The sequence below is a fragment of the Salmo salar genome, chromosome ssa21 (genome assembly GCF_905237065.1).
Source record: "Salmo salar chromosome ssa21, Ssal_v3.1, whole genome shotgun sequence".
NCBI classification, from domain to species: domain Eukaryota; kingdom Metazoa; phylum Chordata; class Actinopteri; order Salmoniformes; family Salmonidae; genus Salmo; species Salmo salar.
This window is the reverse complement of record NC_059462.1, coordinates 43,352,944-43,379,885: the sequence shown is the minus strand read 5'-3', so window position 1 is coordinate 43,379,885 and position 26,942 is coordinate 43,352,944. Positions and strand designations below refer to the sequence as shown.

The window sequence follows — 26,942 nt, the reverse complement described above, 5'->3', positions numbered from 1 at the left end:
TAGTTAACACAGTATTTCTACTTGCACATCATCATCTGCACATCTATCACTTCAGTGTTAATTTGCTAAATTGTAATTATTTCACCACTATGGCCTATTTATTGCCTTACCTCCCTAATCTTACTACATATTGTGTTATTGACTGTACGTTTGTTTATCCTATGTGTAACTCTGTTGTTTTTTTGTCACACTGCTTTGCTCTATCTTGGCCAGGTCGCAGTTGTGAATGAGAACTCAACTGGTCTACCTAGTTAAATAAAGGTGAAATAAATAAATAAATAAATATATATATATTTGTTTTAAGATACATATATGTAAGTGTTGTATTTAATACTGTGGCGTTCCTATTTAAATCAAAAGCCAAAATAACAGATTGATTAGATGAATGAACCAATGGAATGACCAATTAACAGCTAATAAAGCTAGGCAATACATTCAAATCCCTGAGGTACATGTCTGGTCAAATGTCTTAAGAGGACAATCTAAAACCTTACTGAGTAGAGTGGTAAATGAAGTAAAACCTCTACAGCACTAGAACACTGACAGCTGAAGGCTCAGTGACGCCCGCTCGCTCTCGCATGCCGAAATCAACTGACCCATCATCATTAGCGTGTGTGTTGCTGAGGAAATCAGTAAATGTCACCCCACCGGGACTCAGCAGCAGTGTGTGGGCTGGGCTCGTTATGGGGGAACCACTACCAGTAAGACAGAGTGAAAGTATTCTTGCATGCCAGTAGCTCCAAAGCCTCCTTTCCCTGTTGCATCCAATGTGAAAACATTAACTGCAGTGGACCCCCATGTCATTCAAGGTAGTGGGGATGTCATGGTTCACTCTCTTAGCAATTAAACAGATATGCTGAGGTTTGTCCTAAGAAGAGATGGGCCCTAGCCTAGGCCTACCTACACCTACACACGTCATCAAATGTCATGGAAGTATGTTACAGGGCATGAGAGGATACAATTAGGCTACAGTGTATAAAAGCATTGCCAACCATAACGACTGGCAAAGAGCAGTGTGTATTCTGATGCAAAGTGCTGTTGAATGCAGCCCTTGCTTTTACTGTCCTCTAGTGTAGCCTAACTATCCATCCCTCCTCCCTGCCCAGAGCCAACTAAGGCCTTTTCAGTCATATGCTAATCCTTCCTAATATTAAGGATAATTGGGCCACTCTCTTTCTTCTTATTTGGGTCTGTTTGGTGACAGAATGACATCCTATTATGGTCTTTGGTGAAGATCTTCACATTCACATCCCTAAACAAACACAAACAGGCAGACTAAACAATGCATCAGGGAGGTTGGTATTATTCACCACATCCTGACTGGCCACTGCAGTGGAAGCTCAGTTCCATCAGAATAAAATGCTGGCTGCTGCACTACAGCCTAGGCCCAATTGTTTTCTGTAGGACACTGACATCATCTTCATAACGTGGAAGTGGAAGCTAGTCCCAGGCTTAATCTAGTCTCTGACACAGAGGACAAGTGTCATGATAACCTAAGTACTTAAAGTGGGCGATAAATGACCTGAGTTGATGTGATAACTAGAAATAGAACTATATGTTTATAACAATGTGAACTACAGTTTGTGTTTCATGATCCTTTAAACTACTACAAGTATGATGGTTGTAGCCATCAATTGTCTCTTTAACAATCACCCATATTAGCACACTTATTTCATTTCAAACTTTACATTTCTCTAGTATAGGCTACTTATCGTAATAAACAATATCAGCAAAATGCGATAAATGATCGGTATGGTCGGCGTCCATAATTTGGGGTTTATCGTCCCAGCTCTACTAAGTACATGTCATGATAGCCTATTTAGCAAACATTTTGAAGATTTGTTTGAAGCTCATAGACACTGACATTGATTTGAGTATCAACCAATAATACATTGGCAGTATGTCCTTATCAGCTAACCAAAGAAGGACACACTCTCTCCTTCCCGCCTTACCTTCTTCTCTCTGGTCGTTGAGAGCCATGTTCTTCAGCGTGTTCTTGTCCACAGCAGGCAGGCCGTTAGCGTTGTCTGTGTAGGACGGACGGTAATTAACATCAGACCGTGAGCGGTTGTGGCCTTTCTTAAAGGCGGCGTTGGAGGAGTTAGAGGAAGTATTGTTGGTGTCCTTGGTGTGGGCGGCCAGGTCATTAGTGGAACGAGCACGTCTCTTTTCCCCCTGCCTCAGAGCCAGCACGCTGAAGGCCGAGGGCTGGTCAGCCCAGGCCACGTTACGTGGGGACACCTCGGTCCCCTGCTCCCTGGCCAGCAGGCCCCACACCCCGCTAGAGCTCAGCTTCCCCAGGGCTACAGACATCTCCTGCAGCTTGGGGTGGTGCTGCCTGGGCTGCCGGACCCCCTCCCCTCCCTGTCCTCCACCTCCGTCCAGGCAGTGTAGGAAGTCCTCGGTGGCCTCCAGGGCAGGGCTAATGTCCTCCACCTCCTTCATGGTGCTCCTCGGCTTGGCCCCGTGTAGAGGCTGTTAGGGGAGGCGGGGTGGTGGTTCTATGGGCAGGGGACGATCCAAGTGGCTCTGGACCTCGCAGCTGAAGCATCTGCAGTCTGAGCCCCAGAGGGAAGCCATGTTCCTCGAGGGCAGGAGGCTTCTTCCAGGAAAACAATTCCTCTTTAACACAGCTCTGCTAATCAACTAGCTAGAGGTGAAACACTCTTATTGAGTTTATGATAGCTCTGGCCTTTGCCAGAAATTCTCATGGCACAGTTTTGGGGTGGCACTGCTTTTCTTACAGGCTGATGGCTCTCTCTCTCTCTGTGTGTGTGTGAGTCAGCTCTCACATGAATCCACATGAGGATGTGTGTAACAAAGAAGAATGCTCCTCCTCCACATTGGATGATGATGATATCAAAAGGGCACAATGTGAGGCTTCACTGTGCCATGGGACAGAAAAGGGAACAGAAAAAGGAAACGTGTCAGGGTTGATTATCACTGAACAGGGTGAAGATCAGATATGTTTAGCAATGAACAAGGCTTAGCAAGCTTAACATTTCCTGATCTCATCAAACAACATAGGCATTATCCAGTAAGGGAGGGAGTAAATGGAATAGCCTAGTCTAACACACAGACAGCTAACCTGTGCCTCAGGCTTGGACCAACCTGGTTGGGGCGGGGTTGCCTTCCTTCTGGCCAGACAGTTTAGCCTCTCACTTCCAGGGTGTTGCAATTTTTCTCTTCCTCATCCCTCGCTAGCTCTCTCTCTTCCTCTTTCTCTCTCTCTCTGTCACTGACAGGCCCATTGCTCCCTCCCAGCTCTGGGTTTTTCACTTTCTTCCAGACATGAATTATTTAGAGGACATCACCACTAGCCTATCCCTGGATGGCATACACGCAGCACTTCACTGGGAAAGGGGGGTGATGTGAGGAGAGGGGGTGAGTTGGAGGGAGGGAGGGAGGGAGGGAGGGACGGAGGTGAAGGGCTGAGGTGGGGGGGTAAGGTAAGGGGGTGAGATAAGGGCCGGCCGATATATCAAATTCATGTTTTAGCACGATATTCCACATGCCTGTAGCGCAACAATCACGTTTAATTTAAAAATGTGATTATGTCTGCTTGTTTTCATATCTTTTTGGTCTCGTCTCCTTCGCTCCTTCTGTGCACCTTCCCATTTACACACACAAACCAAGCCACGCCTCCTGCCACTCACAACAAAGATGAGAGATCACTACTTCCTCTCTGACAAGCGGTTTCAACTCGCTATTTGCATTTGAGGTTTGGTCGAAGGGAATCGGACATATGGTCAGGTAGTGTATATTATCCGAAATCCCCCATAAGTCTGGGGGAAAAAATCTGGATAATATTTTGAGGCCATGTCACCCAGCCCTATGTGAGGAGGGGATGAGGTGGAGGTGGAGGGAGGGGTGAGGTGGATGGATCAAGGAGGGCAGCCAGGCCAGATGAGGCTGTGCTTAGGAATGTTGTCATTGTGAGCCCTGGGCAGGGTGTAATTCTGCAACTCCATGTACAACTCCAGGTACAGTAGCTACAGGGATCTGACTCATCAATCTCTCTTCAGCAATGAGTTCACTGCATCCAATGAAACATTGTCATCATGGCCATGTTCATAGCAAATGATCATCCCACAGACAATGATCCTGCACTAAAGAGAACAACCAGCTCAAAACTAGAAAAACATATTCAACCATCCCCAAGAGCATGTGTAAAAAAACAAACCACATCCTGGTGACCTTGTGCATGACTGTCTGAGTGACCTAGTGCATGACTTTCTGAGGCAAGCAGCAAGGAGCAGCAGTCACAACTGTGTCCTCACCTTACCCAGCAGACTAGCAGGTGTGACACAGAAGCACACTGTCCCTCCTCACTGACTGTCTATTTACATCTCTCTCACACAGCAGGCATCATATCTTCCCTCATTGCAGTAGCTAGGACAGTGTGTGTGTGTGTGTGTTTGTAGTCTACACATCTGTATATTGTCTATTCATTTGACATGAATGAGGTAACTAACTGAAGGAGTGGCTCTGGTGTAGTTAACAATTCATTGATCAATACAAGGGGACAGCGCAGTCAAGACAGGTGCCTTGCTTATAACTTCTGACAACAGTGCAGCATGCAATGCAATCAATGCAGCTATCCTAGCAAACTAGTTTGTTACCGTTTTACATATACGTCCAGACCAGCTACATCCTGATTCAGTGGTTCACTAACATAGTTAGCTAGCTAGTTCCAAGCTAACACCGAATATTGGTTCACTTCTACTAGCAGGTGTGAATGTCCATCATCTAGTTAGCAAGCTAGCTAACAACGTCAACTAGCCTCCCATCCTTGAACAATGTCATTTCGATTCTAGCGGTAAAACCATCTAGCTACACGCGCACATATTTATCTATATTTATATTTATCATTGTTAGAAAAAATATATATGCTAAATACCTACAAACTCGGTGTCGAAAGAATAATTAATAAGTCTTGACTCACCTGATTCTGTTTACAAATATATCATTTTCTGGTCCGTCAGAGAAAACGTTCACCGGATAGAACTGATAGTTCCTTCATTAAATGTTCCGTCTCTTGCAACTTGTGTGAGTTGGCCATGCATTCTGGAGAAAGGGTGTCCTGATTCTCAACCGTTCATTTTCCGCAGATCAGTTCAGAGAAATTACTGTAGAGAGTTGTCAATTCTGCAATAACATGGGATTTATAATTGATTCTATAAGTAATAATACAACAGTATGGTACTACTAACATGATAATTCTGGTGTAATTATAATCTCAACATGGATGGAAACAACATGATAATTATTACACAAGTGTATGTAGTAATAATAATTGAGAAACTTTTGGTAAGTTGACAAACCTTTCAGTTACTACATCTGTGCCTAATTTATTCTGCATCCATATGTCTCATTGTCCCCCTGTGTTTTGCATGAAAATAACATCGTTTTTTTTTTACAATTGAACATTTGAAGTCCTTTTAAATTACTCCAACCCTGTTTCATACCCATTCCTCAACATCACACAAATTAACCTACAGTTGCGGCAAAACCAATATAATACTAATTTAATGACGAAGGCAGGTGACAGCAGCAGGGGCCATGTATCAAACTGAAAATCCTCCAACAAAGGTCATAAAGACATTTCTCTAATGATGAATCTGAGTGGAGGGGTGGAGGAAAGGGGGATGAGCAGGGAGAGAACGGAGCATATTTTTTTCCTAATGGGGCAAAGCTAGCGGTGCTTGAAGCTACCCAGTGTCCATTGTGCTGACCCTACAGAAAGAGAAACATCAGTCTCTTTCAGGCCAGAGAGAGAAACACAGTAATTATCGTGGGCTCTCTCGGCTAAACATGCGATCTCCCCTCCCTCGATCCCTCAGAGCCCCCCTGTACCCTTTCTATGTGCTTATTGTTTAGGCTCGTTAAAAAAATCCTTCTCTAATGAAGGAGGAGGGGGCCCTGCCCGGGCTAATGGGCTCAAATATGTTCCTCTCCGGACCATTGTTGTGGGATAATGGCTCTATGAGCCCCAGCTGTAAACTTGCAGACGCCATATTGTGTATGACCTACATAGAGCTGCATGTGAACTCTTGCTAAATGCTATTTGTCCCAGCAAACTCTCCTCTCTTTTATTTTGTTCTGAGAGGAGAGTCAATTATGGCAGTCAGCCTTTGGTAGAGATGCAGGAGGATGCAGAGAGGGACTTATAGTTGGATATGTTTTACAGCTGTAATACTGTAATGTATAAATGCCTTCTCAAATGGGATATACAAATAAATAGAGAAATATATTATGATAACCTCAAGGACACCATGGCGTTTAACACAATTGTATAACATGTAGCACAAACACTACTAACATTGAATGGTATTTGTTGCTTCGTTCGGATACTCAAAATAAATGTTAATTTTCCAAGTAGAAATGCTAATTTGTCCCATATTGATTATGTATATTTGTGGAGTACAATGTCCTGGTCAGTGACGTTGTAATATTATTTGTCATCTTCCTCCAGGAAAGACACAACAAACCTTTAAATCTAAGTGGATACGAGATTGACATTGCAAATAAGGTAGCGTCAACGTTAAGAACAAGACCATGTCTATCCATATCCCCTCTAATTTTTACATCTAACAGCACTCTCTCCCTCTCTCGTTCCTTGACCTACGAACTCCACTCTCCCTCCCTCTATTTCTCTTTTCTCTCTGTCTATCTCTCCCATCCATCTACCCCTTTATTTTGATTATATCCTCCTGTACTGATGACTAAATTATGATTGGGTTTAAGGATGGCAATGCTTTCATCTGGCCAGTGTTGTTCTGCTCTCTCCCTCTCCAACACAAAAGGCCCGCTACCTCTGCTCTGCTCGCCCGCTTTTGAAGAGTAGAGTGGCTGTTGGGTCCCCATGGAAACGGCAGCGAGGAAGCCTCTTATGTCCTCCCTACCGGAGCAAGGTGTTCTCATATCAGAACAGAGACAAAGTTTAAACACAGACAGACACAAAGAAAAACACAGCTCTTATCTTAGAAATCTTTGGAAAGGAAGTGATTTCATGAGAAATAGGTGCAATTTGTCTTTGTATTATGATCAGTTCTCTTTATGCTGGAATGGCATTTTTTTGGGCAGAATGTCTTTTTGATAGGTAATGCTAAGTCCCTTAGACATCCAGTACATTTCAATCCTAGGTAAAAAGGTCAAACAGAACAATCATGTACCATTATATGTGCTGTACCATAGGGCCTGTAAAGGGCATAGTATGTTATAATTAAGCAATAAGGCATGAGGGAGTGTGGTATATGGCCAATATACCATGCCTAAGGGCTGTTCTTATGCACAATGCAATGCGGAGTGCATGGATACAGCCCTTAGCCGTGGTATATTGGCCATATACCACAAACCCTCAAGGTGCCTTATTTCTATTATAAACTGGTTACCAACATAATTAGAGCAGTAACAATAAATGTTTTGTCATACCCGTGGTATACAGTCTGATATACCACGGCTGTCAGCCAATCAGCATTCAGGGCTCGAACCACCACTGTTCTTAGGCGTCGTGATTAAGAACAGCCCTTAGCAGTGGCATATTGGCCATATACCACACACCCTCGTGCCTTATTACTTAAATATCATTCATATAGGATATCAGAGTGAGGATTGACAAAGACCGCATTGAAAGGCAGCCCAATGTGTAGCAATAAACATTTAGGACCACAAAACTAGAGGTCCTGAATGTGTTCAAAGCACAGACTAAACCAACACGGTGTCAACATACACTACATGACCAAAAGTATGTGGACACCTGCTCATCAAACATCTCATTCCAAAATCATGGGCATTAATATGGAGTTGGTCTCCCCTCCACTCTTCTGGGAAGGCTTTCCACTAGATGTTGGAACAGTGCTGTGGGGACTTGCTTCCAATCAGTCACAAGAGCATTAGTGAGGTCAGGCACTGATGTTGGGCGATTAGGCCCGGCTCACAGTTGGCGTTCCAATTCATCCCAAAGGAGTTCGATGGGGTTGAGGTCAGTGCTCTGTGCAGGCCAGTCAAGTTATTCCACACCGATCTTGATGAACCATTTTTGTGTGGGTGATGTAGTCAACTTGTTTGCCTTGGGGTAAGTTGAGCCAATGGCCACCATACCCCATACAAATTACTATAATTTAGTCAGTTTTACGCAGTATTTTTGCAACGTGTCATGCATATGAACTCCAGATAGTGCATTTTTATTGTTTCAAAGCAGACATCGTCATTCCCCATGAAGGGAAGATATCCATTCAAGCAGCAACAAGGGATGAAAACAGACAATGAGATTGAAGGGGTTCATTGACAAAAAAGTTAGCTAAACATATCAAGAATCTTCTGACCAGTTTCATGGGCTAAGTAACCTCAAATGCAGAGAACTTACAAATTGGAATATCGAACCAACATCCCAGACAACTGGTCAAAAAATGGAAGGGTAAGTGATATTGAACTGAGAGATCTTTATCTGAATGTAGGCATACATTTAAGATATACAGCATACCACACCCCTTTCCCATGAATTAAACGTTGACCTACCAGCACCATCACACGATATCAGCACCCACTTACCGCAAGGCACCTCAATTTACATAAGTTGTGCGAAGAGACCACTTTCTTTGAACAAGCGATGTTTTCAAAACTTGTTTACATGAATTCTGATTATTTCCAGTGATACACATCCTGAAATACATGTAGATGTCTTCGTTGGAAAGTATACCTTATTTACCTCGACGTAGTGATGCCGAAAAATTAAATAATGCCTCAGAACATCAGCCTTTCTACAGCGCAGAGATGGTCATCTCTATGGTAGTCGCTTACTCGCGTGGGCCTTGGGAATATATTGACCGTTTTAGATAGCTTCCAGCAAAAATGCTTTCTTTAAGACTGCCAAATGAGTTTTGGTTCAATACCAGCTAATGTGTTTACTCTCTCAGAGCTGATATGTGGGGCTTCTTGAGCTATGTTGTCCCATCCATCCAGCCAGGTTTTAAAAAATAGTAACCACTGTTCCCATTCGCAGCTAACAATCCTGCTCTTTCAGTGGCAAAGCCATCCATGTGGAGCCTCAGACTGGTAAATGAGACTTCCTTCTCCCAGACAAAATCCAATTACGTTGGGACAATAGTAGCAGCCCTACAGGCTTTGATACCTTTTTGGAAGCCTTGGTTCTCGCCCTCTTCCATTGGATGTCTGAGTGCCTCCGTTTCCTTTCTTTTCCTCTGGGTCTATTCCCCCATCGCCGCTTGCACTAGGATTAACCGTGTGGATTCCATCTGGTGCAAAAAACCTAATCATGCCAAGGGTGCTCCTGACTGTGTACATGTGGAAGGTGCATCACAGTAGGCCTATACTCCATGTGGACATACCAGTCATACAGTGCTTTAGAAGGATTTGAGGGATGTTGTACTGCAACTGATAATACGTTGGATACAGTCTATTGTCACGCTATTACACCTGATGAGCAATGTCACTCGGATTACAATGGCACCATCTGGTGGCAAACTGTAAGAGACTTTAAAATCTTCCAAAGTGTTTTTTGTAAGATCGTGGTGCTAGATAAACAGTTTTACAACATAACATTAATGGGGTAATAGAAAATAAATACTGAACGCACTAGACAATTCTCCCCAAAACCCATTTATTGAGTTGATATTCTGACCACACTGTCAAGTACAAACCTGCATATCCTCTTGTTCTGGGTGCTTACTGGCAGATGAAGGTACATTGACACTAGTTTCTGCATGAGGGGGTAAGGTGTTAAGTGTGTTTTTAATATCTTACGACCTCTTCCATAACCACAAACAAGGAGTGAGTGATGCTAGTATAGCTTTGTGAATCAATGACACCAAGTCAGTCAAAATCTAAACAGGCTACAGTAGTCATCATGACCTACATACATACATACATACATAATGGTGTGACAGACTGAAGTCACTTTACATAAGACAAGGCAACAGACGGGTAAGATCACCCTCAGGCAGGACTGGCAATCACTGCTCACTGACCGACCATATACACACACAACAACAAAAAAATAGGGGGACCTTAGTGCAATTAGCGTAAAGAACACTGGTTATTTCTGTGTCCATCATTCATTAAAAATAAAAAAACGGTCATACATGGCAGAATCATATACACATACTTCACTCGGCAATTGCTTAAAAATCACAAGTTATGCTCGTGGATCTCAAATTAGGATTCAGGCCACTTAGATTGGCTGAGTGTTACCAAAAGATATGGCTAGACCATAGTGGTAAGTGATCAATGGAGAAGAGGGCCTCACAACCTGCCCAGGGACTGCGGTTGAAAATTAGCCGGCTGGCTAAAACCAGCACTTTTACTGAAACGTTGATTAATGTGCACTGTCCCTGTAAAAATACAAATAAACTCAACTCAGCCTACATCTGAACCCTACATATAGTAACACAACATGGGATTAATATAGCGCTTTTCAAGGACCAAAGTCTCTTCACAATTGTAAAAAAGAGAAATACAATTTAAAAAAAGAAAGTTTACAAAAACATTAATAAAAGAGAGGGGTGGGCTGAAATAAGAGAGATGTATCAGTGTATGGGGAGGGGAGGGTTGGGGTTAGGATACGAACCTGGTTTAGGGTAAGGGGCGTGTGGGTTGGTAGGGGACAAGGTGGTGAAGGGCTTTGTAGGTCAGAAAGAAGAGCTTGTAATCAATGCGTTGGGAGACAGGGAGCTAGTGAAGTTCAGAGGACAGGGGTGATGTGCTGCCAGTACTTAGTGTGAGCGAGGGGGTCGGGCTGCAGAGTTTGGAACCATTTGGAGCTTATTGAGGGAGCTTGAGTTGATGCTGGAGAGTAGTGAGTTGCAGTAGTCAAGACAGGAGGAGATGAATGCGTGTTTCAACGGCAGGACAGGGAGGACCTGACTTTGGCAGTGTTGCGGAGGTGGAAGAATGACGATTTGCCAGTCTGTCTTATGTGGTGGTCAAAGGAGAGGGTGGAGTCCAGGATGACGCCAAGGTTGCGTGCGTGGGGGGGAAAACAGTGGTGTCAATCGCAAGATTGCTAGCTTTGGCAAAGGTGGATTTGGTGCCTATGAGTAGGAGTTCCGTTTTATTAATGTTTAGCTTGAGGAAGTGTTGTTGCAGTCATGTTTTATTGCAGAGAAAGGGAATTCAATGTGGGTCACAGGTGGGTTGAATAGGGATTTGGTGCCGAGGTGATCTGGGTATCACCTGACCAAGGAAGATGAAGAGGAAGGGGCCCAGCACAGTACCTTGGGGGACACCCTGTGTAACTGCAGTGGCGTCTGAGGTATGGCCATTGAGGGAGATGTAGTGGGTCCGGTTTATGAGGTATGATTGTAGTCAGGAGAGTGCTGTACCCTCAATCTGATGGCTCAGTGTTAAAAGCGGCACGCCGGTCAAGGAGAATCAGGATGTTAAGGGCACCAGCATCAGCAGAGGTGAGGTCATTCACAACTTTGAATGCAGTTTCAGTACTGTGGTGGAAACCAGACTGGAGGGGCTTGAATTAGTTGTTGACTAGCAGGTGGGTTTGTAATTGGGAGGCAACAGTCTGTTCCAGAGTCTTGGAAAGGAAGGTTGAAAATTGGGCAGAAAGATGGTGTCCGTTCCTGCCATTTTTAAGATTGGGGGGGGCTGCAGCTGTTCTGTAGTTGGAGAGGTGAGATCCGTGGGCAAGGGAGAGGTTGATGGTGTGTGATATGGACAGAGAGCAGGCAGGCTTTAATGAGAACAGTAGGGAGAGGATCCAGGGATGGACAGAGAGCAGGCCGGCTTTGATGAGAACAGTAGGGAGAGGGTCCAGGGATGGACAGAGAGCAGGCAGGCTTTAATGAGAACAGTAGGGAGAGGATCCAGGGATGGACAGAGAGCAGGCAGGCTTTAATGAGAACAGTAGGGAGAGGATCCAGGGATGGACAGAGAGCAGGCCGGCTTTAATGAGAACAGTAGGGAGAGGATCCAGGGATGGACAGAGAGCAGGCAGGCTTTAATGAGAACAGTAGGGAGAGGATCCAGGGATGGACAGAGAGCAGGCAGGCTTTAATGAGAACAGTAGGGAGAGGATCCAGGGATGGACAGAGAGCAGGCAGGCTTTAATGAGTAAGTTATGGTGTTGATGACATGAATGTTGAGATATAGGGAGAGTCAATGAGTGCAAATTCGTAGAGCCGGGTTTCAGGGATGACGGTTTGGAGGTTGATGGGGGGAGGGGCGGCTAAGAGAAATTGATCAGTCAGTGAAGTGTATTTTGGTGAGCTTTTCCTTGAAAATAGCTGAAGGAAGGAGTTGCAGAGTTCAGTGGAGCGAGTAGAGAAGGTGTCTTCACGAAGGCTGAAGTAGTTTGCTGACAGTGGAGAACAGAGTCCAGGAGTTCTTATTGGAGCTGCTGTTGATGTTGGAGAAGTAGGTGTACCTGGCAGCACTGAGGCCATCTCTGTAGGCCTCAGCGTGGACAGTGAGACCAGACTTCCTGCTCAGGCGCTCCAGGCAGCGGCCAGCTTGCTTCAGGGCACGGACCTCAGGGGTCAACCAGGGGGAGAAGGACACAGGACAGAGAATTGAGGAAGACAGCAGTGTTGACTTGGGCAGCTAGTTCATCGGGTGAGTTGGGGGCGTGGTCAAGGGGCAGAGCAGATAGCATTAGAGAGTTGGAGGGGGTCAACAGCTTTTATGTTGCAGAAGGAGATGGTCTGTATTGTTGGATAACATTGAAACAGTCCAGAACAGCAATGAAATCTGAGGCAAGTTGAGTGTAATGAGTCCACATGAATATTCATATTGCCAAGCAACAGCAAGCAGGGGGAGAGTGGGACAGCAATGGCAAGTAGTTCAGATGTGAATGATTCATTTGCTTTGGGAGGACATCCCCCTCCCCTGGACAAGACACCTCCTTGAAGCAGACAGACTGCTGGTGGGGGGAATGATTAAGTCCAGAGGGTCCTAGGTCTTCTAGAAGCTCTGGTTGGGTTCTGGCAGACAGTCCCCCGTCATTGGTTCAGTGTTGGCCGGGGCCCATAGTCCCTGCTGTCAATAGTGTGTGTGTTTAAAGTTGGGAGATGAGGTCATCACAGTTTGGGTTGGTTGGACATCTTGGTCTTCAGGTTCTCTGACAGTTTATCCAGGAACTCAAAGGTGTTCAGGTAGTCTGAGCGTTTGGTACTAAGAAGGGAGAAGAGAAGATGAAGGAAAGACAGAAAGAAAGACCGTTGGAGTCAGTCTAGTTTCATAGTCAGGTTTACTGTGCGTATGTATGCATGCATGTACACACGATGCATGCTACTCACCCTGCCATGCCTTTGATACAGATGGCCAGATCCTTGGTCATGAAGCCAGCCTCGATGGTCTCGACGCAGACGACCTCCAGGGCCTCAGCAAACACACGCAGCTCTGCGTTGTCATCCAGCGTCGCCCGGTGCAGCAGCCCCCGCGACCAAGCAAAGATGGACGCTGCGCTCACACACACACACACACGCGTTAGGGACATTTCAAAACGTTGAGCTCTTTTCCTAGGTCCTCGTGTTGCCTGTGTTTCTCTGTGCTGTAATCAATAGAAAACGCAGTTTCTTTGGACAAATTCAGGTAGGTCCCTCCCAGTTTGGTTTAGTTTAAGAAACGTTTTGCAACAGAATCAGCGTAATGAATACAGCCCTGCTACATGCAGATCTACATCCAGCAGGGGAATGAGCTGGGCTGAATGGTTTTTAGAGCAGGCATTATCAGTCGGAGACAGAATGAAATAGAACATACATTGTATCCGTGTCTAATTTACCGATGGGGTTGGTGGATGTCTCCTTGCCCTGCTGGTGCTGTCTGTAGTGGCGTGTTACCGTGCCGTGGGCCGCCTCTGACTCGACCGTACGACCGTCAGGACAGATGAGCACACTGGTCATCATACCAAGGGACCCATAACCTGGGGTACACACAGAGATATTAAATACATCTGTCACAAAGTACTTAACAGCTAACTGGATATAAACGCTCAGAGACAGTGCCAAGACAAAAACTTTTTTTATCTGCATTCTCCTCAGTGTTCTGGAACTAAAAGTAATTCTATTGAGCTAGGCTTAGAATATTCCTTGAAAAATAAATTTAAAGATGACAAATTCAAAAATGGACTAGCGTCTGGATTACATCAGAGTACACTAGACTGGACTTAACTAGCTGGCCTTACCTTGGGCTACAGAGTCAGACTGGACGTCTCCGTCGTAGTTCTTGCAGGCCCAGATGAATCCACCATCAGACTTCATGGCCTGAGCCACCATGTCATCAATCAGACGATGCTCATACCAGATCCCCTTCTGCTCAAACTTAGAGCGGTACTGCCTGGGACACACGGGAACAGGGTTTACACACCTAAACCTCGTATTGTCCTTTATAAAGGAGTCAGATATTGAAAATATGCATAGTAGGTGGGGGGGCTTGTCGGCTAATTACCCTTTATCGTCAACCATACATTGTATGTGACTCGTGTATCGACTACATGCTGAAAAATGTATTGTCAATAGGGAAAATAAAGATTTACTCTAAATTTAAATGTCTGAGGCCAGGCAGACATACTTTTCATAGATCTCCTGGAAGATATCTTTGAAGCGTCCGTCGTACTTCTTGAGGATGGTGTTCTTGGTGCTGAGGTACAGAGGCCAGGCTTTCTGCAGCCCCATCTGGAAGGAGCTGTGGGCAAAGTCCCTGATGGAGTTGTCTGTGTTGTACATTCCCAGAGCCACACCACCTGAACCTGGAGGACAGAGACATGTATCATTCTCATGAAGATACTGTACACGCACATGAATACACGACACACACAGCTGCCGCCGCCGCCCCCCCCCATTTTGCAAACAGAGCAATGGAGCCAACCTTAATCACACCCTCTAGTTAATCAAAATTCAATGTTTGTCTACAGTATGTGCAGGAGAGGGAGGTACACAGCTGATTTATCATTCAGAGTTAAATCAGATAATGCCGTTCTCATATTGTAATATTTACACTGCAAACATTTGTAAAGATTGTCATATTGACATACACAGGCTGGCACCATCGGCTAACACAATATTATATAACGGACAAAATCTATTCTGGATATTACTTTCCCTTACAAGCAAAGGTTACATTTTAAAATTGATTTTCATCGACAAGTAAACTTGTGGTTTTACCTTCAAAGTCATGGACCACAAAGTTCATTGGCTCCCCAATTTTGGGTGTGAATTTCATCTCCAGTCTCCCAGGTCCAGGTACCACAAAGTCTGTGGCCTTGTACTGCAAAGAGAAAGAGAGAGAAAGAGAGAGAAAGAGAGAGAAAGAGAGAGAGAAAGAGAGAGAGAAAGAGAGAGAAAGAGAGAGAAAGAGAGAGAGAAAGAGAGAGAGAGAGAGAGAGAGAGAGAGAGAGAAAGAGAGAAAGAGAGAGAGAGAGAAAGAGAGAAAGAGAGAAAGAGAGAAAGAGAGAAAGAGAGAGAGAGAGAGAGAAAGAGAGAGAGAAAGAGAGAGAGAAAGAGAGAGAGAGAGAGAAAGAGAGAGAGAAAGAGAGAGAGAAAGAGAGAGAAAGAGAGAGAGAAAGAGAGAAAGAGAGAAAGAGAGATCATAGATGTAACAGACAAGGGCTCCATCTAGTGGAGAAATATAGAAGTGCAATCCCTGTCTGGGGCAACCAGGCACTTGACTACTGTTCACTGGGTAGATGACAGTAACCTGTAATCTCAGAATAGATGACAGGTTACATTGCTGTTGGAGAGCTGAAAAACAGATGCATCTGGCCAAAATGAAACATTGTTATGGTTGGCTTCAACCAATTAGTAGTGTGGATGCAACCGAAAGAGCAATCCGAAATAGCACTGTATTACAATACATAAAAACATGTATCCTGCTTATCAATCCTACAGGCCATACCGTGACGTGACTCAAATACAGTAACCACCCAAAAGGTCAAGCTCCCACCTCACTTCTCAATGGAGTTGAAGCGTATTGACTACAGCATGGTGCCATGTAGAGGTTAGATTATTCTCTAGCTATAGTACAGTATGAATGATGGAGCACTGTGAGACGTGGAGCCAGTGTGGCAACATCATGGTCTAAAGGGCAACAAAGCCATTTAATCAGTGACTAACTGAGCATTCAGTGACAACGCCAGTCCATGTTTCTCTCTGTGAGCAGGCCTGACCACCACACCTCTAGTCGGCATGAAGTTAACATGTGATCAACTGGAGACTGTAGAATATCTCCTTTAATTAAAAAGGTGTTAACAGAGACGGGATGCCACTAACACATTGCTTCATTTACCTAAAGCAAAGCATCCATCCTTTCTCTCGAGGTAATCAGATTCAAGGAAGTGAGGGAGGAAGGGCCTAGAGAAACCTAGAGAGCCAATCATTAGGAGGGTGGGGCCTGGTATAAAGACATTTTGATGAATGGTTAGTAAGGGTTCTACTGCTGAAGGGGTGGTAAAAGGTTACCTGGTCTCCGTGAGCATGCCTGCCGATGATGATGGGTTTGACCCAGCCGGGCACCAGGCGGGGGATGTTCTTACAGATGATGGCCTCCCTGAACACGGTGCCTCCCAGGATGTTACGGATGGTCCCGTTGGGCGAGCGCCACATCTGCTTTAGCTTGAATTCCTCCACCCGGTTTTCATCCGGCGTGATGGTGGCACACTTAATGCCCACGTTGTAGCGCCGCGTCGCCTCCGCCGCCTCAACAGTCACCTTGTCGTCTGTGGCATCGCGGTTCTCCATGCCCAGGTCGTAGCTGAGGGAAGGGCAGATGAGCAGCAGGGAGGAGGATAATTGTTACCTTTAGGGTTCATGGGAGGACAAATGCTATGAAAAGTATGTGGGCCTGTGAAACCAATTGAAGTTAAATATGTTTCTAACAGAATAAAGCTAATACATTTACTGTGTGTTTTTGTTTGATGTCATTTAGATTTCTATAATGAAGTCAGTGGGGTTCCAATACAAAGCCTACCTCTGATGACTGAACCACCTCATCAGGGAGTTCCTACTCTATCAGGTCTAACAGAGCCACACTGTAGCAACCAGCACAGGACCCAGAAAACTAAACATTCCTGTTTCAAATGCAGCAGGAATTAAACACTTGCAAAAAGTAGAATGTATTTGTCAAACAGAGCAACATTCAATCAGTGTGAAATGATGTAAGTCACAGATAGGGTCACAAACTTGGTGAGAGGCTGAACCAGAAACAGTATACAATATGCTAACATGTGAACAAAGAGGCCAGTGTTCACAGGCTGCTGCTACGTGACTGAACTAATGAATTACTCCTCTGAAAGACCCAACACATCTTAGCAGGCGATGGGGGTGCTCTGGATTTCCACTAGTTCCCGCAAGCAAAAAGTCAATTGGCTAGATCGTAAAAAAAGTGTCTTTTTAATCTTAAATTTAAGGTTAGCAGTGTGGTTAAGGATGTTTAACATTTTATTTTAAGAGAAATCGTATAAATAGACACAGCTTATGACTTTGTGGCAGCTAGTGACAACTGACCCATTTCTCCTGGTGGCATTGAAGTATTAGTTTGAGGTATTATTACATAAACAACTTCCCATTTCTACATATAGTACACAGTTAGAGACTGGGTTGTCTGCGCTCACAAACTACAACAATGCAAGAAGGAACACTGGTTTATTGATTTAACACTAAATTGAAATCACCCCACAAATACAGAACTAAAATGTGTGCACTGCACACGTACATCCAAAAAAGACAAGACTAAGCATAAATACCTCTCATTTCCTTGTAAGCGTTTCCTCGTGTAAACTGGGTTTTGTTTAACAACCTTTCACCCAGTTTCTCCCTCGCCTCTCCCTTAGCCTCCCCCTTAGCCTAGTACTACAACAATGTGCTACTCCACAGACAACCGGCGGTTAGATGTGCATCTCAATGTCATTGGGAAATCAACACATCTGAGACTAACATAGCACTACAGGCGGTGTGTAATGGTGAGAGCTGTGTGAGGCAGCACTACAGGCGGTGTGTAATGGTGAGAGCTGTGTGAGGCAGCACTACAGGCGGTGTGTAATGGTGAGAGCTGTGTGATGCAGCACTACAGGCGGTGTGTAATGGTGAGGGCTGTGTGATGCAGCACTACAGGCGGTGTGTAATGGTGAGGGCTGTGTGAGGCAGCACTACAGGCGGTGTGTAATGGTGAGAGCTGTGTGAGGCAGCACTACAGGCGGTGTGTAATGGTGAGAGCTGTGTGAGGCAGCACTACAGGCGGTGTGTAATGGTGAGAGCTGTGTGAGGCAGCACTACAGGCGGTGTGTAATGGTGAGAGCTGTGTGAGGCAGCACTACAGGCGGTGTGTAATGGTGAGAGCTGTGTGATGCAGCACTACAGGCGGTGTGTAATGGTGAGAGCTGTGTGAGGCAGCACTACAGGCGGTGTGTAATGGTGAGAGCTGTGTGATGCAGCACTACAGGCGGTGTGTAATGGTGAGGGTTGTGTGATGCAGCACTACAGGCGGTGTGTAATGGTGAGGGTTGTGTGATGCAGCACTACAGGCGGTGTGATGCAGCACTACAGGCAGTGTGTAATGGTGAGGGCTGTGTGATGCAGCACTACAGGCGGTGTGTAATGGTGAGGGCTGCGTGTAATGGTGAGGGCTGTGTGATGCAGCACTACAGGCGGTGTGTGATGCAGCACTACAGGCGGTGTGTGATGCAGCACTACAGGCGGTGTGTGATGCAGCACTACAGGCGGTGTGTGATGCAGAGCGGTGTGTGATGCAGCACTACAGGCGGTGTGTGATGCAGCACTACAGGCGGTGTGTGATGCAGCACTACAGGCGGTGTGTGATGGTGAGGGCTGTGTGCACACTGTGGTTGACCAAGATGACCCGTCCACTCACCCCACATCCCCAACCACACCGAATGCATTCCTAAGATTTATGAAACCAATGAGTGTGCCTTATAGACACAGAAACTGGGACAGCAGGAATAACAAACCTGCAAGAAACAAAACCAAAAAATACAACTCAATCTATCCTTCTCGCTTGACCAACTTCAGATGGCAATAATTTGATATATTTTTTTAATTACTGGAAAAAGAAAAAAACTGCCCATGACATTTGTAATAAGCATGACCACAGAGGTCAGGTCATGGGTAATCCCTTTCCAAAACACTTCTGCCCAAATGCACAAATCCCACAACACCTTCCCCCTAACCATCCCGTACAATAGCACAGAGCCACGCCTCAGTCGTGTGATTTTCTAAAATTACAAATAGTTGACTCATTAAGGTCACTCCCACAGAATTCTAAATGGTCACTCCCACAGAATTCTAAATGGTCACTCCCACAGACCAACTTTGAATAGTTGATGTACCCGGCTTATTATGTGCTGTGCACAATAGCTTGGAGACAAGGTTAGGTCATGGGTTTGGAACACTGGTATGAGGTCATGTGTTCCTGTTGGTTATAGAATGACTATTACAAACTATCATGTTGCAGCAATTTTGCAAATATTGTAAAAGTAGTAAGAACTTCAAAGCTCTTAAAAACAGACCTTAGGTGTTTAGCCTTTAACTGGCAGTTCTCAAAAACATTTCTGTTTTAAGACAGACACACTGAAAAGCACACGTACAATTGTAATAATCACAGCACTGCAGCCAATGTCGTGCGTGTGTTTAATATCAGTCCACAGTCTGAAGGTCTAGTGCAAAAAAGAGGACTGGACTTGAGCATAGGACCTGAACAGTTCAGATTTGACAGACCAGAGTTGTAGATCTTGGAAAGGATTCGTTCTGGATCAATCACGCCACATCCAGATCAACTAGTCTGCTGACGTCATGTGATCAGATTGTCTGGAGGGTCTGGAGGGTTTGGGTAATACACTGCTCTTTAAAACAGCTACCCCTGGGCACAAACAGCTACCCCTGGGCACAAACAGCTACTCACAATATCAATATGCATTGGTCTTTTCAAAAATGGTAAATTATTATGCAAGTCCCTTTGATCTGGGCATCACACTACCTTTTACCCAACACTTGAAACATGTCACACGTGCTGAATAGACATCTAACACAGGATAGCATGAGAGTACAATAAAGAACATGTTGCACAATAATGTGCGGTGACAACACACCTGTCCTTGGTGATATTTGCTAGTGTCTAGGGTTAGTGCAGAGCACAGCTACAATCAGCATTTTCCTCATCACGTGTGCATTCCTGTAACCTATAGGGTTTTCCTGAGCATGCGACTTAAGAAAAACTGAGCATTACATGACAACCTAGTGAACCCTGTAGCGAACCCTACCCACCCACCCACCCACCCACCCACCCACCTAGCGAACCCAACCCACCCACCTAGCGAACCCTACGCACCCACCCACCTAGCGAACCCTACCCACCCAACCACCCACCTAGCGAACCCTACCCACCCACCCACCCACCTAGCGAACCCTACCCACCCACCTAGCGAACCCTACCCACCCACCCACCCAGCGAACCCTACCCACCCACCCACCCAGCGAACCCTACCCACCCACCCACCCAGCGAACCCTACCCACCCACCAACCCACCAACCTAGCGAACCCTACCCACCCACCCACCCACCTAGCAAACCCCACCAACCTAGCGAACCCTACCCACCCACCTAGCAAACCCTACCCACCCACCCACCCACCAACCTAGCGAACCCTACCCACCCACCCACCCACCAACCAACCTAGCGAACCCTACCCACCCACCCACCAACCAACCTAGCGAAACCTACCCACCCACCCACCAACCTAGCGAACCCTACCCACCCACCCACCCACCCACCAACCTAGCGAACCCTACCCACCCACCAACCCACCAACCTAGCGAACCCTACCCACCCACCCACCTAGCAAACCCTACCCACCTACCCACCAACCTAGCGAACCCTACCCACCCACCTAGCGAACCCTACCCACCCACCCACCCACCTAGCAAACCCTACCCACCCACCCACCCAGCGAACCCTACCCACCCACCCACCCAGCGAACCCTACCCACCCACCCACCCAGCGAACCCTACCCACCCACCAACCCACCAACCTAGCGAACCCTACCCACCCACCCACCCACCTAGCAAACCCCACCAACCTAGCGAACCCTACCCACCCACCTAGCAAACCCTACCCACCCACCCACCCACCAACCTAGCGAACCCTACCCACCCACCCACCCACCAACCAACCTAGCGAACCCTACCCACCCACCCACCAACCAACCTAGCGAAACCTACCCACCCACCCACCAACCTAGCGAACCCTACCCACCCACCCACCCACCCACCAACCTAGCGAACCCTACCCACCCACCAACCCACCAACCTAGCGAACCCTACCCACCCACCCACCTAGCAAACCCTACCCACCTACCCACCAACCTAGCGAACCCTACCCACCCACCTAGCGAACCCTACCCACCCACCCACCCACCTAGCAAACCCTACCCACCCACCCACCAACCTAGCGAACCCTACCCACCCACCCACCTAGCAAACCCTACCCACCCACCCACCCACCAACCTAGCGAACCCTACCCACCCACCCACCCACCAACCAACCTAGCGAACCCTACCCACCCACCCACCAACCAACCTAGCGAAACCTACCCACCCACCCACCAACCTAGCGAACCCTACCCACCCACCCACCCACCAACCTAGCGAACCCTACCCACCCACCCACCCACCTAGCGAACCCTACCCACCCACCAACCCACCAACCTAGCGAACCCTACCCACCCACCCACCTAGCAAACCCTACCCACCTACCCACCAACCTAGCGAACCCTACCCACCCACCTAGCGAACCCTACCCACCCACCCACCCACCTAGCAAACCCTACCCACCCACCCACCTGCAAAACCCACCCACCTAGCGAACCCTACCCACCCACCCACCTAGCAAACCCTACCCACCCACCAACCCACCAACCTAGCGAACCCTACCCACCCACCTAGCAAACCCTACCCACCCACCCACCAACCTAGCGAACTCTACCCACCCACCCACCAACCTAGCGAACCCTACCCACCCACCCACCAACCTAGCGAACCCTACCCACCCACCCACCAACCTAGCGAACCCTACCCACCCACCTAGCGAACCCTACCCACCCACCCACCCACCTAGCAAACCCTACCCACCCACCCACCAACCTAGCGAACCCTACCCACCCACCCACCAACCTAGCGAACCCTACCCACCCACCCACCCACCAACCTAGCGAACCCTACCCACCCACCCACCCACCAACCTAGCGAACCCTACCCACCCACCCACCCACCTAGCAAACCCTACCCACTAATTCAAGTGCAAGTCAGGCATCTCTCTGGAGATTCAAGTATCGACAGTCAGGTAAAACCTGAATCAGAGGAGCTTAAGCTGGTGTTGACAAGCTCGTCTGGTGTGACAAGTCTAACGCCAATGCCAACACCAACCCCCTCCTTAACAAACCCCTACCTCCCGTCCCCTCACAGAATCTTCCCACATATTGAATAGAAAAGACATGCTTGACCATCGTGTAGATTCAGAACACTGACACAACTTTGCTCTATTCATTCCAGTTCTATTTTCCATCTATGTATTTAAGGTATAGGAAATGTGTCAGAACCAGGAGGGCTACCTGAACTTGTCCAATAAGAAGTGCTCATTTTCATTGTAAAATGTTTCCCGCTACCGTTTGCTACAGTGTACAGTAATGACTACAGGCCCAGGTGTAGCAGCAGGTACAAGTCACCTGTGCAGGTCCATCTCCAGGTAGGGGAAGATAAGCTTCTCCTTAATGAGCTCCCAGATAACTCTGGTCATCTCATCCCCCTGCATCTCCACCACCGAACCTGCCTTGATCTTCTGGGACATCCTGGAACCTGGGGGAGGGAGAATACGAGAGAGTCAGTCAATAGTAACAAGAAAATGGCAGTTGGCAAGCCTTCTGCATGTGGAAGTTATTTCAGCAGTGATACAGTCAAGGCAGTTTTCCCCTGGTCTAAAGTTCATACTAAATTAATTTACAATTTGCACTTACTAGATTAGTGAGTCAGCATTTCTCTTCTATTAAATGCCATTTTGCTATACAGGGACAGTTTCAAAGATATTCCAACCTCTAGTTTTACAAGTATAACAGCCTCAACTGAACCAGAATTAGTTTTAGCACCTACGGCCCATTTCCCTAAACTGAAAATAGATAGCCTACTATAGCTACAAGCAAGATCAAGGCAAGAAACCTTGAGATACAATGCATCCAATCAACAAGGCAGTATTGGTGCTACAGTTGAGTCGATACATTGCTTCTTCTGAAAACTTCGTAACAATGTTTTAACATTCCACCCGGAAAAGTTAACCCCAGAATGTTACATAATTGCACACCGACTGGCCATCGTATGATGAGGAGGGGCTAATAGTCTAGGGATACTGGCAAAGACTAGACGAAGTTAAAGAATCTAACGTTAGTCTGGGCTAAATGACCTAATGTTAATCGCGAATAACCATTTACTGAATGTGTGCACAATCAGCTGGTGTGAGAGCTGTCATCATCTTCCTTCACAAATCTCAACAGGCCTACATCTCTCTCTCCCTCTCTGGATACATAACACATATTGCAATATACATGTTCGTATCAAATAGTCCACTGTATTTTAAAGACCCCGATGGTATTTCTTATGTCCAACAATGGTTAGTTACGCTATTGTAGCCACTGTTGCCAGACAATGGTGATTTAGCGATGATCAGACCAAATAAAAGCGTTTAGACCCAATATGACTAAGCATAACTTTGCAGTAGATATTATGAGGGCCTACCTTCGTTTTCTTACAGAACCACAATATGTGGGTAATAGTTTAGCCGGTAGAGCGTCTTGTTCTGCACGGACTGGTTCTAGAAGGCTGCGGCTACAACTGACGAAAGGAGAGGCGCGGTTTCATTTAAATAGAGGCGTCAACCAGGAGGGAGTTTGATTACACTGAACCGGGGTAAATCGGGTTATTGCCCGTCACCGGGCAAAAGCGGTAAGGGAGGAGCGCCTGGCTCAAATCGAGCTTGACAGGGCCACAATGTCAACAAAACAACATGATACATCGCTCAGAAACATAAAACCTGTATTTTCTAATAAATAAATATAACAATTTAAGTAGTTTCCCTTGGGGAGGCAGGTAAAGCGATATGTGTTTTTATAAAGAGCAAAACTTTCGTATGTAAAAACACTGGCCTACATAGAACTATGCCATTTTGGTTTTCAGCCAACTTCATCGTCGGCTTTAACTGGGGAACGCGGTTCATCCTCGGTAGAGAGCCCAGTTTCAAAACTATCGTAATCAATGCTAACCCGGTTTACCCACGCCATTAATCGAATCCCCTCCTGGTCAGCACCAGTGAACTCACCCACAAGACAGACACTCCCTGAACCAATCAGGGGAAATGTCAAAACCTAAACCAGAGACACCCCACTCACTGTTTTTGTTCTCAATAAAATAATGTATTACGTAGACCAGACCCAGTTGCTATTACATTGGTGTCTATGGGAGACACACCCAGTTAAGTAGACTGAAACGTCAATGGACTGAAACGTCCACCATCTTTTCCTAAACCAGCCAATAGAGTAATCACACACGGCTATGGGAGGGGTTTATGGGCGGGTAGCTGGTTTTTTTCCAAGAGGGTTGTTTGTGCTACGCGGTAGCCTCTATTGCACTGCGCGAATCCGTTTAATTTTATAATTTAACAGTTCATGTTAAATTATTAGGAAATGCAGTTGATTTAGGTTTTCCCAAACACACTAACCTAGGCTATCACAATTCTGGCGTTCCTACTTTATTACCGTATGTAATGGTCGTCTCCGCAGCTTTTTGAACATAGCCTGTTCATTGAGAAGGTGGCCTCATTATTGCACAAGTGCGAAAATGTATGATCATACTGACCTCCAAACCGTAGTCGATCTGGCGCACCGAGCATGTCTTCGTTAAACGAAGTATAGGGAGCTTCGTCTGCCTCAGAACGTATGCCTACAATTAATGACAGCCGCGTTCAACGTTTTGATCAGGTCGATGTTGCTACAGCTCGGAGGGCTTATTTTTAAAGTAAAATGTTGTGCAACATTTCAACACGAGCATTATGGTGATTTGGCAATGTGATCATTAACTTATAGAAAACACCCCAGGTGAGGATAGACTTAAGATATACACTCGCCTGGGTGTTTTCTATAAGTTTATGATCACATTGCCAAATCACCAACGGCACCCCACCCTTAATGCTTGTGTTGCAATGTTGCACAACGTTTCACTCTAAAAAGACCACAGTGCTGTAGCAACATCGGACGGATCAAAATACAGTGTACAAAAATTAGGAACAACTTCCTAATATGGAGTTGCACCCTCTTTTGACCTCAGAACAGCCTCAATTCGTCGGGGCATGGATTCTACAAGGTGTCGAAAGCATTCCACAGGGATCAGAATGGGCATGCATGGGAAGGTCTCCCACTCAGAAGTAGGAGATAGGGCGGGGTAGGTTGACCTCAGGTCTCCCCACTAGAATCCCGAGGTAGGGGGGCGGGGGGGGATGTTTACATCCCTGTTAGTGAGCATTTCTCCTTTGCCAAGATAATCCATCCACCTGACAGGTGTGGCATATCAAGAAGCTGATTAAACAGCATGATCATTACACAAGTGCACCTTCTGCTGGGGACAATAAAAGGCCACTAAAATGTACAGTTTTGTCACACAACACAATGCCAAATGTCTCAAGTTGAGGGAGCATGCAATTGGCATGCTGACTGCAGGAATGTCCACCATAGCTGTTGCCAGAGAATTAAACGTTAATTTCTCTACCATAAGCCATCTTCAACGTTGTTGAAGGGCCATGCTCCCCCGATTGCTCAGTTTGGCTGGGCGGACAGCTCTAGGAAGAGTCTTGGTGGTTCCAAACTTCTTCCATTTAAGAATGATGGAGGCCACTGTGTTCTTGGGGACCTTCAATGCTGCAGATATTTATTGGTACCCTTCCCTAGATCTGTGCTTCGATACAATCCAGTCTCTGCGCTCTACGGACAATTCCTTGTTTTGTGCTCTGACATGCACCGTCAACTGTGGGACCTTATATAGACAGGTGTGTGCCTTTCCAAATCATTTCCAATCAACTGAATTTACCACAGGTGGACTCCAATCAAGTTGTAGAAACATCCCAAGGATGATCAATGCAAACAGGATGCATCTGAGCTCAATTTCAAGTCTTAGCAAAGGGTCTGAATACTTATGTAAATAAGGTATCTGTTTTTTATTTGTAATACATTTGCAAATATTTCTACAAACATGTTTTCTCATTGTTATTATGAGGTATTGTGTGTAGATTGCTGAGGATTCTTTTCAAATCCATTTTAGTATAAGGCTGTAACGTAACAAAATGTTGAAAAAGTCAAGGGGTCTGAATACTTTCCGAAGTCACTGTACCTCTCAGTTGGCAACAGTTTTTTAATTGTTTCACGAAACAAATAATGAAATAAGCTAATTGCCAATGTCAGGTTGGGTCTGTAGCTCTATTTGGCATATCCCATATAAAAAAAATACTGTTTGAAGGAGTTCACTGGCAAGCTTGTAAAGTGGCGAATTAAAGTAGCCTTTTTCTGCTAGCTATCTTACAAACCTGCTCAAATTCTAATAACGTTTCAACTTTAGCTAACCTATAGTTTATTATCATATAACTTTGATGTCACATATTTGAATTTAATAATCAACTTCGCTTGCCTTAATACATTGAAAAAGAACGTGCTTACTGGTAGGCTGCTATTCAATCAAAGCCACATTGACATTATCCATCCCTGGTTAGCCCCTATTTGCTTAAAAAGTCAGATGTAGCCTAACACAATATCTGCCAATTCATTTCAAGCAATATTGCCCCTGGTCTGTTGTCTGTATGGTGCGTGTGTTTGGCTACTCCATGTAGCCAGTTAGTGATGCTATTGATAACCATCTTGTGGGTAGACAGACTTTCCC

The 26,942-nt window shown here is 45.9% G+C and overlaps 2 protein-coding genes across 3 annotated transcripts in view; both read right to left on the bottom strand.

Annotated features, from left to right (window-relative positions):
• LOC106582373 (pleckstrin homology domain-containing family M member 3-like) overlaps positions 1 to 5,315 on the bottom strand; it is a 79,203-nt gene extending 73,888 nt beyond the window's left edge. Inside the window, 2 exon segments of the mRNA XM_045704396.1 lie at positions 1,953 to 2,885; positions 4,946 to 5,315. Coding sequence (XP_045560352.1) covers positions 1,953 to 2,445 — 493 coding nt within the window. The 5' untranslated portion in view covers positions 2,446 to 2,885; positions 4,946 to 5,315.
• Positions 5,316 to 9,605: 4,290 nt separating this feature from the next.
• Positions 9,606 to 25,139, bottom strand: LOC106582376 (isocitrate dehydrogenase [NADP] cytoplasmic). 2 transcript variants are annotated; one of them, XM_014165433.2, is made up of 9 exons: positions 24,876 to 25,139; positions 22,700 to 22,829; positions 16,428 to 16,719; positions 15,135 to 15,237; positions 14,542 to 14,719; positions 14,156 to 14,307; positions 13,754 to 13,894; positions 13,269 to 13,431; positions 9,606 to 13,143 (listed from the first exon to the last, which is right to left on the bottom strand). In XM_014165433.2, exons 1-9 carry the CDS (start codon positions 24,907 to 24,909, stop codon positions 13,050 to 13,052), a joined length of 1,287 nt encoding a protein of 428 aa, XP_014020908.2. In that variant the 5' UTR covers positions 24,910 to 25,139; the 3' UTR covers positions 9,606 to 13,049. The 2 variants fall into 2 exon arrangements, with proteins under 2 accessions (XP_014020908.2, XP_014020909.2); XM_014165434.2 differs by lacking the exon at positions 24,876 to 25,139 and adding an exon at positions 23,760 to 23,967.
• Positions 25,140 to 26,942: the final 1,803 nt, after the last annotated feature.

Coding starts and splice junctions, on each gene's coding strand:
- LOC106582376 (XM_014165433.2), bottom strand. CDS start 24,909: ATGCTCGGTGCGCCAGATCGACTACGGTTTGGAG. Junction 14,720..15,134: donor TGTGGTCCATGACTTTGAAG/GTAAAACCACAA, acceptor TCTGTCCTCCAG/GTTCAGGTGGTGTGGCTCTG. Junction 13,432..13,753: donor GACATCCACCAACCCCATCG/GTAAATTAGACA, acceptor GTGTGAGCGCAG/CGTCCATCTTTGCTTGGTCG.